The sequence below is a fragment of the Bicyclus anynana genome, chromosome 14, assembly GCF_947172395.1.
Source record: "Bicyclus anynana chromosome 14, ilBicAnyn1.1, whole genome shotgun sequence".
NCBI classification, from domain to species: domain Eukaryota; kingdom Metazoa; phylum Arthropoda; class Insecta; order Lepidoptera; family Nymphalidae; genus Bicyclus; species Bicyclus anynana.
This window is the reverse complement of record NC_069096.1, coordinates 15,617,310-15,631,858: the sequence shown is the minus strand read 5'-3', so window position 1 is coordinate 15,631,858 and position 14,549 is coordinate 15,617,310. Positions and strand designations below refer to the sequence as shown.

At 37.0% G+C, this 14,549-nt stretch overlaps 1 protein-coding gene across 2 annotated transcripts; it reads left to right on the top strand.

Moving 5' to 3' along the window:
- Positions 1-84: 84 nt before the first annotated feature.
- Positions 85-13,454, top strand: LOC112045025 (AP-2 complex subunit mu). 2 transcript variants are annotated; one of them, XM_024081062.2, is made up of 10 exons: positions 85-245; positions 1,391-1,586; positions 3,193-3,355; positions 3,812-3,927; positions 4,633-4,858; positions 6,069-6,237; positions 8,249-8,482; positions 9,501-9,639; positions 10,557-10,681; positions 11,688-13,454. In XM_024081062.2, exons 2-9 carry the CDS (start codon positions 1,410-1,412, stop codon positions 10,662-10,664), a joined length of 1,332 nt encoding a protein of 443 aa, XP_023936830.1. In that variant the 5' UTR covers positions 85-245; positions 1,391-1,409; the 3' UTR covers positions 10,665-10,681; positions 11,688-13,454. The 2 variants fall into 2 exon arrangements, with proteins under 2 accessions (XP_023936830.1, XP_023936831.1); XM_024081063.2 differs by having other exon boundaries at positions 10,557-10,708.
- The last annotated feature ends 1,095 nt before the right edge of the window (positions 13,455-14,549 follow it).

Here is a 14,549-nt window from a genome sequence, read left to right as displayed (position 1 = left end):
TTATATTTAAGGCGAAGCTCTACATTTAGGTGTCAATTCATTGTCTATTTTCTATCAATGGATTATGTTTATGCTCTATAATTCTTTAATCAATGGATTTGCTATTGACGTGACTGACGTTTCTTTTTGGGGGCGGTTTCATTTCATTAATATTTTGCAAAACTGCATAAAAATGAAAGTAATTAAAGCGTTGATTTTGTAAAAAGACGACAATTCAACAGATCGATGTGTTGTTCTTAAGCCATGTGAGTAATTTTTTCATTGTTCATGTAGTTATTCATTTTTTCTAAACGTATCGGTTTCGTTTTATTGATCACATCCTGTTTTATTTATTGATTATATAGTCATATCGTGCTACTTACACAATCGTAATAAGCTTATGGCTTATATTTTCTTGTATGTAAGCTTAGAGATACGTCTTTCTGTATAGTTTCATGATAATATTTTTTCCTGAGAGAGATTATGATCAATGTACCCACATTGATACAAGTTCATAATTCCTCTCAATCGGCTCAGTCCCGCAAGGAAGACGTCCTGCACTATTCATGCATATCTCCCTGGTTTCTTCCATTATTATCAATCCTTTCCTATAAGTTCGTCATTAGTGTACTGGACCTGGCTTTCATCCTGGTACTCTAGATGTAGTCCAGGAACGTTCGCCTTAACCTTCCATTTGCAAAAAATTGCAAAATTCCCTTTTTAACCGACTTCAAAAAAAGGAGGAGGTTTCTCAATTCAACCATATTTTTATGTTAGTATCCTATCATTCATCCTCTCAACATGCCCAAACCATCTAAAATATCATGCATCTATATCTAGAAAGTGACAGAAATATTTTTGAAAAACATTTTGTCACTATTAATTACAACTACAACTGAACTGAACTGTCAAACAACTGCAATTTTTTTTAATAACTACAAAAAATATTATTTCTATTTAATATTGCAATAAAATATGGCTGTAAGAAATCTACCCATTCAATGTTTAAGTTGTTTGATTAAGATCAGCTGTGATTGCAGTCACGAGTTGTTAAGGAATAAATAAAAGTCATAAGTCAGTGAGGCCTATTTCATATTATATCATCTTTAGCCCAATTTTTGGCTCACTGTTGTGCATGAGTCTCTTTACAGAATGAGAAGGGTTAGTCCACAACGCTGACCCAATGCAGATTGGCAGACTTCACACACGCAGAGAATTAAGAAAATTCTCAAGTATGAAGATTTCCTCATGATGTTTTTCCTTCACCATTTGAGACATTTTAGTTTCATAATACACAACTTTCAGTTGGAGGTCCATGCCCAGGACCGGATTCATACTTATGCCTGCCCAAATCGAAGGCATATCCACTGGGCTATCACAGTTATATTTAATATAATTTGTTTGTTTCCAGTAAATAGGCTGACATCAAGATGATTGGTGGCCTATTTGTCTACAACCACAAGGGGGAAGTGCTCATATCCCGTGTGTACAGGGATGACATTGGACGCAATGCTGTGGACGCATTCAGAGTCAATGTGATCCACGCACGTCAGCAAGTGCGCTCGCCCGTCACTAATATTGCTCGCACTTCCTTCTTCCATATCAAGGTATTGTTTGTTCACTTCATAGATTACTAGGAGAATTCCATGGTTTCATCTGAATAGATCCCATTCCTATGAAAATAATAAATAAAATACTATACTATGATACTCTCTGATAATGTATCTTTCTATTGGTGAAAGAATTTTTCAAAATGCTTTAGTAGTTTTCCTCTTTAAAATATTAGTGTTGATAATTTATAATATATCAATGGCCTGAAAATTTTTAAAACACAACTAAACTTAAAGCTTGAATTTCTCTTGTGTAAAGAAAATTAAGCAATTTTTTTTTAATTATCAATAGATTATGACTTGTAGCCATAATCTAATTATGAAGAGAAATTCCTATTTATGTGATTGTATGTGTCTGATGAAAAATGTATGAAAACATATAATTTTGAGTTCTGAGTTAAAATTATCTGTTATCTTTAGAATACAATACAATTTCAACACTATCATATTTTGTCTACATCAAATCATTGGTGATTTATTAGTTTGTTAGTTATTCAGCAATTAGTTTGTGTTAGTCTGTTGATAAAATAAATACTATGTAAGGCAGAGTGAAAAGGCATTTTCCATGCAAGATTGCTTGATTTAAACTCAAAACTCACTAATATGCCTCAGGCACAGGACAGATACGTATCACCCTGACCTCCATCTGGCAAAGGCTTGCTGTCACCCGGCCAGTCGCTATTCAGGAACTTTTACATCACTTTGAATGTCTGACAACTGGTGGGCATTGATCAGGTGTTTGAGTCAAGTTTAAAATTTCTCTTGATATGAATTGATTGAATGGTTGACTTGACTATTTTTCATAAATATAGAATAGGTATCATAGAAAAGGTTTCCACTTGCCTCAAATACCTACCCTAATATGCCTACTAGCTCTTGGTCATCCAAAGTGTTGGTGAGCAGAAGGCGAGGTGACCAGGCGCAAGTGAGGCATAATAATGAGTTTTGACCTTTGCTGAACATCAGGCATAATTGTAGTTAAGCGTAAGCCTACTTGTATGTACTATAAATCATTAGGCAGTAAGCTAAAACACTGATACCTTAATTTTCCTGCGACCTATTTTATTTTAGTTAAGATTTACTGTCTTGGCAAAGGGTGATATGTTTATTCGTGTTGCTGCCAGCTTCCAAGCCAAGAGTTCATGGGAACTAATTTATGCTATTAACTATATACTACTAACTATGCCTAGTTATTGTATTATTGTAGGAACTAATAAAAATTTGCAAAATTGTAGGATTTCTACCTTTTTCAGTATTATATTTCTATTTAATGTAAAACATGTTTAAACAAATGATTATAAATTTTTACTTTATGATTATGAGTTAATTTAGTTTATTCTTGACTTCTGTGAGCCATGACTGATTAAGGTTTTTTTAATACACTTTTTTAGTGAATTTTATATGTTATTTTTTTAAATGATTTCTTGGCTATGTTTATACATTATTTATCCTTACTGGAAAGCCCATTGTTTGTTATAGCTTGGCAACTTCGTTCGTAACACTCTCGATATTTCGCGCGGGCCGGGGGGTATGTAGCAATGAATGAAAAACCCACGACTGATGGACATATTGATAGTCCAATGAATGAAATTATCTTCCCTAGCGCGCAAACATCTGGCTGGCGGCAGTCACCAAGCAGAATGTAAACGCCGCCATGGTGTTTGAGTTTCTGCTGAAGATCATAGACGTGATGCAGTCCTACTTCGGCAAGATCTCCGAGGAGAATATCAAGAACAACTTTGTTCTCATCTATGAATTGCTCGATGGTAATTTGTCTTTACACATTTTTTACGATTTCATATCCAAAAAGTAGGTAAGGACCCTTTAACTAAGACTTTGCTGTCTGTCTGTCCGTTTATCGCCAGGTTGCATCTCGTGAACCGTGTTAGTTAAGACAGTTTATGTATTTCTGTTGGCGCCAGTGGCGGATTTACCCTAAGTAATTTACATTCGCGTCAAGTAATTGGATAATAAACAATGAAAAATTATCAAATGAGTACTCAAAAATAGAATAAAACAAACATTTAACAATTTGAGGCCCAAACAACAAACATAATATTATTACTGTTTTTATAGATAATGGTAATGGATCCTTCATGTGCGAGGCTGACCTTGCACTTGGAAGGTTGTTTTCAATTTTTTTTTTTATAGTAATGTTAGGTGTGGGTTTTTGAAATCGTCAAAAATGTATAAAAAAATATAACGTATGTGTCTTTTTACAGAGATCCTTGACTTTGGTTACCCACAGAACTCTGATACGGGAGTTTTAAAAACATTCATCACTCAACAAGGCATCAAATCTGCCTCCAAAGAAGAGCAAGCGCAAATTACCTCACAGGTAAAGTTTATTAAACGCCGACACAAAACGCCGCCACACGCCACTCGCGCGATCATGATACAGCATGTAAGGGTTATAAGCACAGAACAGACAACGCTAAAAGCTAACGCTTTTAGCAATAGAAGTAGCAAGGGGGCGTGGCCCGTGTACACCCGGGTGTGCGGAACATCGCAAGCGTGTTCGCGCATGTACTAGCATTCTGTGTCAACAATGTTTTGTTCTGTGACAAAAGGAATAAATAATATTCAACTCTAAAGTAAGGGTGACATATTTCATTTTTCACTAAATATTAAACAGCCACGCCCCTGGGTACGCCGGTTTCAATACAAAGGATTGTCACTTTATAAATCTAGTTACCTCTTAAATATGTGGTTAAAAGCCATTACAAATGACGATCACTGGCTACAAGTCAGCTACTTTAGTGGCTCCTTCTTGCTTCTTGTAGCTGCGTTTGTGGCTGTCGCCTGTGGCTCGTGTGCGGCGACACTAAGATAACTGTCGAACTATGGGTTTTGCCTGATACGTATTTAGCAGGTTATATTAATTGATCTACTAGTCTATTTTTGTATTCAGTTGGTACACCCACAAATTGACTATGGGATTAGAACTATCTTCACAGCTCCAAAATAAGCCTGCACAGATATTCTACTTTATTTTTTTTTTAAATTGTGATGCTCAAGGAAATAATGACTTCTTGAACTGTAGGTGACAGGACAAATCGGATGGCGTCGCGAAGGCATAAAGTATAGACGCAACGAACTGTTCCTGGACGTGCTGGAGTACGTCAACCTCTTGATGTCTCCGCAAGGTCAAGTGCTGTCCGCCCACGTGGCCGGCAAGGTGGTCATGAAGTCATATCTGTCTGGTATGCCGGAGTGCAAGTTCGGCATCAACGACAAGATCGTCATGGAGGCTAAAGGGAAAGGGAATGGTAAGCGTTAAAGAATATTTGTGTACTGTTTCATTTTATGTTTAAGTAGAGTTCAAGAATCATAAAACTATGCCCCTAATAAAGTTTAAGCGAATTATCTTCTCCATTTTAAATAATAAGAATTATTATAGTGTTGACGAGTACATGAATGACATGAATTTTTGTAATGTATAAATATTGACGTTTTATGTAGGTATAATAAATTATTGTAAAACTCTGTAAATATTTGCACGCTGATATATCAGTAAAATGTGTTGGAATTTTTTTCTATAGTGTAAGAACCATTGTAACCCACAGTTTCAGCAAATGAATTATTATTATTATTATAAGAATTTGACTGATGACTGTTGATACTTTAATCCACTTTTAGAAATTCCAAATACACACTTCCAAACGCGGGTGATTGGTAAATTATGAGGTTACTTATTATCAAACTTAATAGCTGATTTCACTTAGATGTTGCTTCGCTTCGAAAGTAAACTGACTTCATTTTAAGTTGCTTATAACATAATTAAAGAATTCTCAGACATTAATGAAAGTGTTGAATGCTAGTAACAAATTAAATAAAATTATGATTACATATTGTAACAAACTAGGTTTCGGGGAATTAGAATTAAACACATGGTGACTTGTATGAGACTTTATTCCAATACACACTTCCAAACATAGGAACCAAAATTGTAACAGAGTTCACTATTGTTTACTTGTATCGCTGGTATCACTTTATGTTCTTCGCTTCGCTTTCGAAATGAAACTGCTCCGATTGTCCGGTTCGACGCGTATTTATACCCGTCAGAATGTGTATAGATCACTCTGGAAACATCCACACGCTTTTTGATTCCACGAAATTTATTTTATTATAAACCCTATGTCTGAAGTAATAGGGTTCTCTTCTCTGTAACAATATCTACATTTTATGTTTAAAATTGTAACTTTAAATCCTACTAATATTATATATGCGAAAGTTTGTATAGATGTTTGTATGGATGTTTGGATCTTTGTTTGTATGTTTGCTACTCTTTAACGACGCTACTACTGAACCGAATTAGCTGAAATCTGGTATACATTATAGCATGGATTAGCACATAGGCTACTTTTAATCCCGGAAAAATTCACATTTCCCGAGGGATTTGTGAAAAACTAAATTCCACGCGGACGGAAGTGCGGGCGTCCGCTAGTTGAACAATACACAAGAATGCTGGTGTCCCAGGCCCCACGGGCGGCATCTCCGGCAACACGGACAGCGACCCGGCGCGCTCCGGCAAGCCCGTGGTGGTGATCGACGACTGCCAGTTCCACCAGTGCGTCAAGCTCAGCAAGTTCGAGACGGAGCACTCCATCTCCTTCATACCGCCCGACGGGGAGTTCGAGCTCATGAGGTGAGGTGCAAGATTGTAGGGAATATAATCCTGTATCTGCCCTCCCATATATATGTCGTAGAAAATCGTAGAGTCATTAATAAAAATATGGACAGAACCGCTGACCTAAGCTTGGTCATCGGCTCTGCCAATTACAATAGGTATGCTATGCTTAACCTCACTAATCGCTTACACAATAAACTACTCTTAATTTTACTATTTTACCCTGGTAGTTGTGGTAGAGGAAGTACATCGAGCAAGTCCCAGGACTTGTGACCATTGGGTGTGGTTTAAAGGCGCCTTTTAATACTAGTAAACACTCACCAACCCTGCCCGACATGCTCTCCATGCCCACAGTAAACAATTTAAGATCAATAATTACTTCATCACGAAACATTATCGAACAAAATCACTAACGCGACAAGCAGCATGACGCCTCAAGCTGCTCAACAAAGAATTGAACCAATTAATAGCCCAAGTCACTAATCACTTACCTTTTCTTAATAACACTACTTAACACTTCACTATTTCACTATACTTAACAAATAGAAGACGATTATTCCATCTTAAAAGCGCGATTAGAACTGAATTACTAAATCAGCAGACTAGAGCCGAGGCAGGGAGAATCACTCTAGTCAAGTGTACCGGCCACGCGCCATTTGGGACGCGATGCCATTGGATGAGAGTTACGTGATCATTTGCTATTGGTCGATCGCCGCCACGTTCGTTATGGTGGTAACGTTTTACAATCTTAATTACTTCAAGAGTAAATAATCAAAACCTAATTACATGAAAACTTGATTCTAAATTTATTAAATTAATTAACGTAGATTTTGCTGACCATTACGACAGCAAAATCTCAACACAGAACCTAAAGAGTTTCTTTTCTACTGTTTTCAACTGTCATCATTACTTGAGAGACTAATTATTAATTAAATCAAAACGGAACAGTATTTTGATTGCAAAATGATTAGATTACTAGATAATAAGTCGATTCGAAATAACTACAGAGTAAACATGATAATTATTAGGTCTGAGGCCATAGACCCCTCAGTGAGCCAAGCTTCCACGGCGACATATATATGCCTATGCTTCTCAGTAAATTTCAAGCAGACAGTTTCAAATTATGTCAATATATCATCCTGCCTGAATTAACTTTATGTAGACAGGTTCACATTATGTAAATGTAATGTGTCATATAATAATATTTTTTAGTTATGCTGACACTTCTCAGCCTCAGACCAATTATCGTATAGGACCTGCCTCGCCTAGACGTTACTTTTCTGTCAAAGTATATGATCAAAGATCTATTGCGATTATAAAAACTGTCTCTATATTATCGATGTTTCATTGTTGTAATCGTGTTCGTCGGTTATAGAGTTACGTAAAAATACGTTTTTGTGTAAAAAACGGGCAAAATCTCCAAATTCTGCATCCACGGCCGTGGGTTCGATTCCCACTACTGGAAAATATTTGTGTGATGAGCACGAGTGTTTTCCAGTGTCTGTAAGTATTTATACATTATATAAGTATTTAGATATAGTATATAATTGCATATTAATATAATATCAACTATCTTAGCACCCATAACACAAGCTACTATGCTTACTTTGGGGCTAGATAGAGATGTGTATTGTTTAAGTATATTTATTATTTATTTATTTATTTATTTAGTTTAGTATAAGATATATACCAAATCTCGTTTTTCACAGAAAATGGCAGACAATTTTTTTTCGTGAATTTGGGTGCAATACTGGTTCTTCTATAATTGGTCTGAGCTTCTCAGCATTGGCGTATCTAGGATTATGTCCTAGGGTGGGCCTGGCCCCTGACATCAAGTCAATTATTAGTATCATAACACAATTCCATATCGACAGCCCAGAATCCTAGGGTGGGCACGGACCACCTGCCCTCCCGTATATATGCCTATGCTTCTCAGTAAATTCTGTCCACTACTCCAGAAGTTTTACAGATATGTCACCCTACCTTCTTCAAATAAACGATCAGGTACTCACCCCACTGTATATGGCAGATACCGCACAACGAAGGACATCTCGCTGCCGTTCCGCGTGATCCCGCTGGTGCGCGAGGTGGGGCGCACCAAGATGGAGGTGAAGGTGGTGCTCAAGTCCAACTTCAAGCCGTCGCTGCTGGGCCAGAAGATCGAGGTGAAGATCCCCACGCCGCTCAACACCAGCGGCGTGCAGCTCATCTGCCTCAAGGGCAAGGCCAAGTACAAGGCCTCGGAGAACGCCATCGTGTGGAAGTGAGTACCTAGTTCGACGGGCCGATGAACGTTGCCGAGGTGCTGGAGGCGACCCCGCACTGGAGAACGCAGTGTTGGTCGACCCCCACCAGGTGAACTGATGACATAAAGCGAATCGCAGGGATTCGCTAGATGCAGGCGGCTCAATATCATGATGTTTGAAAATCCCACAAAAGGCTTATGTCCTGCAGTAGACGTCCATCGGTTGATATGATGATAATGATGGTGAATAACCTCTTGAAGTAAAACTTCTTTATATGCACGCTTTACTAGAGGAGTAAGTTAGTGAATGCGTTACGAAAAGTGTAATCAGGCAGAGCTTTTAATATGCATGCTGCCATCTACAGGCATGGTGAAACAGTGTTTGTTACTTTAAACTACCGGTAGATGGCGTTTTTAGAGAACTTTGAAACAATCCCTGTTTGTACACTTTAAGAACCACTTGCGATGCAGTTACGCCTGAGGCACACAGATGGCGCTTTATTTATTTTTTATTTTAAACTAACTTTAAAAATAGGAGGTTTGTCGAAATCTTCGAACATTACGATATTTATGGCGACAAAACAAAATTATGTAAGTAGTGAACCATAGTGGTCGAGATTTTTCTTCCAAGCCATCTTCCAGACTTCAGTGTGTCCTAACAAATAGGCCCCTTGAAAATTGTCGTCGAAACCCAATATTGGGAAATATGCAAATTGTAATATTGGAATTTGTGACGTTTTGTCCATTATTGAAAACATACAAGATAATATGATGATCAAAACATCCTATAGAGGAAAGATTTGATCGGTTGTTTGTTTGATTGAATTGAATAGGCTTTGAACCGATCTAATGAAAAAAAAATCCGAGCCGATTTGTAGTATCCCTGATGAGCATAGGCTATATTTTATCCCCCTTTTCCCTCGGGAACTATGAGCGTCTGCTAGTTATTTATTATTTCATGTTTGGTAACACTGTAGATGTTTCTTTCCAATAAGTAAATAGATAAATTTAATGTTGAAATGCTTGCCTACGGCAGGATCAAGCGCATGGCCGGTATGAAGGAGACGCAGCTGTCGGCGGAGATCGAGCTGCTGGAGACGGACACCAAGAAGAAGTGGACCCGCCCACCCATCTCCATGGGCTTCGAGGTGCCCTTCGCGCCCTCCGGGTTCAAGGTGCCATTTATTTGAATTTGATAATAGGGTACTCTGCGTGATCGAATCAGAAATGAGGAGATCCGCAGACGAACTAAAGTCACTGATATAGCTCAGCGAGTCGCGAAGCTGAAGTGGCAGTGGGCAGGCCACATAGTTCGAAGAACCGATGGACGTTGGGGTCTCAAGGTGCTGGAATGGCGACCCCGCACCGGAAAGCGCAGTGTTGGTCGACCCCCCACTAGGCGGACCGAAGACATCAAGCGGGTTGCAGGGAACCGCTGGATGCTGGCGGCTCGAGACCGTTTTGTTTGGAAGTCCATGCAAGAGGCCTATGTCCAGCAGTGGACGTCCGTCGGCTGACAATGATGATGATGATGAATAGGGTACTTGACTCATATCTTTAATATAAACAATATTAATTTTGCGTAGTACATGGAATAATAGTCCGAAATATATCGATATTATTTAATTAAAGTTTATGATATCTTATACAACTTAATTTAAAAATCATGTGTTTTATTTTTATTGAACGTCAAAAACGCTGTCGTCTATTTTGTGACGTCACAACTAGACGTTAAACTAATATTTTTATCGTACGCTCCGTTTGTAAGGGATTTGTTATAGTGACGTCATTGATGATACAGTGGAGATTAAGACCATCATGGCCGACAGGCGTTTTGGCTCGTATTGTCAAAGACATATTTAAAAATTAAAATTTTCATGTAATCATGTCAAAAAATACAAAAAAAAAAGCCTATTTTGACGCTTTTTATTCATCATCACGCGTTGCCATTTCGGGGTTTAGCGGTCAGTATGCGAAAGACCTTCCTGTCCTCAACAACGTGTTTCAGTTGTGTCGAGTCGGGTCCACTCGCTAATGTCGTCCAACATTTGATGAATTTTTGAAATATTAAATGGTTTTTTAATTTGTTCAGGTCCGCTACCTGAAGGTGTTCGAGCCAAAGCTGAACTATTCGGACCATGACGTCATCAAATGGGTACGCTACATCGGCCGCTCCGGACTCTACGAGACCAGATGCTAAGCGCTACATGGACCGAGGTGACTATTCAGCTCTGCTACCTGAAGGTATTCGAGCCTCATCACTGTGTATTGACGAAAAACTTTTACTCATACATTTTTTTTCTTTTTAGCGACAACTCTCTATAACGTCATAAAATGTACAGCCCCTTAAGTGTCGTTATGTAGAGTTTACACCATTGACCTCATATAATAAAAGGATGCACAATCATGTAGAGAATATCACTTAAAAACTGGTCAATTTTGCTTTGACAGTTTTAGAATTGGTAAAGGAAATTATACCTAAAGGCCTTTAAATATAGTCAAATATTCAATAAAATCTCAAATTCAGAGCAAATTTAACCTTAAGGATTGAGTTTAAGGTTGAATTTGCCAATGCGACTACTTGAAATGAGTGCCAAAAAGTTGTGTTTGGCACTCATTGAGTGGGGACGTTTTTTGATCGCTGATTGTGCATCCATTTTTTAATAGGAGATCGATGGTTTACACTGTGTTTTATACAATGACCGTAAAATCACAGTTGGCGCATTTTTCATTCATTCATTCATTCATTAACTGGTAAGCGTATTATCATCCGGACTTTGTTCCCCTTCGTCTTCATACTGCGCGGACGAGGACTCCGTTAAGCGGAGTATATTACACATCGATTTTATTGAATGCCCGGGGTAGTACAGTTGGTGCATTCTTCATTCACCCATTCGTTCATTCACTCGTTCATTCATTCATTCGTCCATTCGTTCATTTTTTCATTCATTCATTCATTAACGTGTGGACGTGTTACCGCCCGCACCCTCTGTCTTCATACCCCGCACTCCTGCACTGCGCAAGCAAGGACCAAGTTATTGTGGTTTGCCGGTAACAAGTTATTGCTTTCGCAAAGGGATATTGAGCAGTTTCCACACAACACTTCTAAGACTTTTCATTCAGTTCTCAGTAAAGAAAAGGATGTATTTTCTATCATTTTGAAAAATATAAACCGTCTATAAAAATATGTATATATTTTTTAATTGTTTTTTTTTTGTTTCAGATAACTTCTAGCTGTTTTGGATACCTTATATCGATATAAGGCGTTTTAGATAAAATACATATTTTTCTCTGTATAAAACTATTCGCGCACCACTTACCGAGAGATTTCTTTAGTTAGGTTATTACATACCTAAGATTATATGTCGCGTCACGTAAAAAGAACATTTAGCAATTTCTACAATTAAGTGAGAGCTAGAGTGTCATTTATATAAATGACTTTAAATGTTACACAAAATGAATGATTAAATGATCGCACGACTTGAAAAAAAGTCATGCATAACAGATAAACACTACTTGATGAATAATAATCATGACAATTTCTTTAATAGTTTATCTAAAATTATTGATGCGCATTTATCTCGTATACGTATCATATATACGCGTGTCGTAAGTTTTCTTTTTTTGTGACACGACTTGTATATTTCAATTATTTAACGTTACAGTTTTTTTGATTTGCTGGACTGTATTTTTATAAATGTAATAAATAACATTTTCTTTTCAAGAGAAATGAGAGATATTTATGTATTACGAGTAGAATCTCAGTAATAATAATAATTTTAAAATTGGTACAGCACAAAGTCTCAATCGACGCAACAATACAGTTCGTGCTATAACGGGGGGGAAACAGGTCGTATAGGTTGAACGTCGACATAGAACTATAGTTCTGTGTCAATCGTTCACTCAGTCATTCGATCTTTAATGGTATGATAAAAACTAGGTAGATCGTTCATACTACTATCTAAAAATGGCACATTGAAATTGTCTAAAAAAGATTTAATAATTAATTACATTTAGTCATTAGTTATCTCTTTTTCGCTCTTGTGTAGGTTACGCATCCACAATAAATTATCGGGTCAATAAAGATAAAAAAAATAGGCACCTAATATATTGTCTACTTACCACTGAGCTACTCATTCGATCACCATTTTGTTCTCATTGATTATGCGGATACAGAAATAATTGAATCGTTAAGTCAATCATTCATTTGCTTATGGCTCTTCACGACTTTTCATACGATCGAATCGTTTACGATTGACACAGTTCATAGTTGAAGAGTATGTACCCAGGAGTAATAGTAAATTTATATTATTTTTTTAACATTTTTTATTTCGTTATGTTTTATCATTCCCTTAGACTAGAGCTGGACTCGAAAACACTATTAAAACACTTGGTTTTATTTTAAAAAAATATTAAAAAAGAGCCCAGTATCATTTAGTAGAATTAGGTACGTAATAATTGTAGATAATAATACTTCGTATTATATATTATTTCCTACGTATAGAATCAACCTTGATGTTATTTATATAGCTGTTATTAAAGATATATGCTGAGTGACGTCACCTTTTTAACTATTGTCAGGCTGTCAACCCGTCAATTTCAATAAAACTTGGGGTTTTTAACAAAAAGTGAAGTGGTTCCTGTTTTGAATCATTTCTTGTATCTTGCGATGTTTGTCATAACTTAGGGAAGGTCCTTTTTGGTAAAATATAAAAGAGCATAAAGCTTGTAATTTCGGTCGGGACTTACTCGTAATGTTTCAAACAAATATAGATTTTTTTTTATTTATTTATTTTAAGTGTTATGTCGCTCAGTATATATCCTAGTGTATAGTAAAACATATAAACTTTTTGGAGGCCGTTCGTAAATCATGTCTGTAGAATATTTGTACGGAGTTGTATCGCATGCATATATGAAGTGCTTTGTATGGTATCGTGTTATAGAAATGTACAATAAACATCCGAGTTATAATATTAAATGTTTAAAATTATACCCGTGTATTATTTACAAAGCCATGACCAGCTCAGACCAATTATAGAATGACCAATATCGCACCCAAACTCACGAACAAAATGGTCTGTCATTTTCTGAAGAAAACTAGCTTAGTTTTGTCATATATCTTATACTAAACTAGAAGATTTTGCCCTTTTTTACACCATTCAACTACACAAAAAGGTATTTTTATGGAGTTCTTTAACCGACGAACTCGATTACGATTTACGATTCGTTACAAGTACCAATTCTATGATTACAACTATGTCACATCGATACTATAGTTAAACAGTTGTTTTAATCACATTAGATCGTTGATTACTTAGACAGAAAAGTAACGTTTAGCAAGGCAGGTTACAATAATTGGTCATTGCTGAGCACGAGTCTCCTTTTAACCAACCACGCTGGCCAAATGCGGATTGGCAAACTTTACACGCGTAGAGAACTAAGAAAATTCTCAGGTAGGTATGCAGGTTCCTCACGATGTTTTTCCTTTACCGTTTGAGAAAAGTGATATTTAATTTCTTTAAATGCACATAAATGACAAGTTATGCCCCGGACCGGATACGAACCTACGCCCTCCGGAATCGGAGGCAGAGGCCATATCCACTGGGCTATTCAGACCAATTATTGTAAGTATAGGAACTGCCTCGCTATACGTTAAATATTTAGTTTATACTGATTTTTTAGTATTTGTTACAGCGGCAACAGAAAATATCATGTGTGAAAATATTAACTGTTTAACTTTCACGATTCATGAGGTAGGTACATGACGAAGAGACAGACGGAAAGTCGAGTCTTAGTATTAGAGTCGCGTTTTAACCTTTAGATATGCAACTCTAAAAACCCTCCCTAATCTAATCCATCTATCTAATCTGGTTTTTGTAATTTATATTCCCAGGATAGTCACCAGTCTCTTTCACAGTGGCGTCACTAATTACAATAATTCATGTAGCCAAGTGCTAATTGCGTACAACATAATTACAATTTAACAGTAGCCCTAGAGCCTGGTAATGCCGACTAGCTACTTAGACGGAATACAAAGTTTCACCAAAGAAAACCGCACGCCTCCAATGGTATTGATATAAATCTC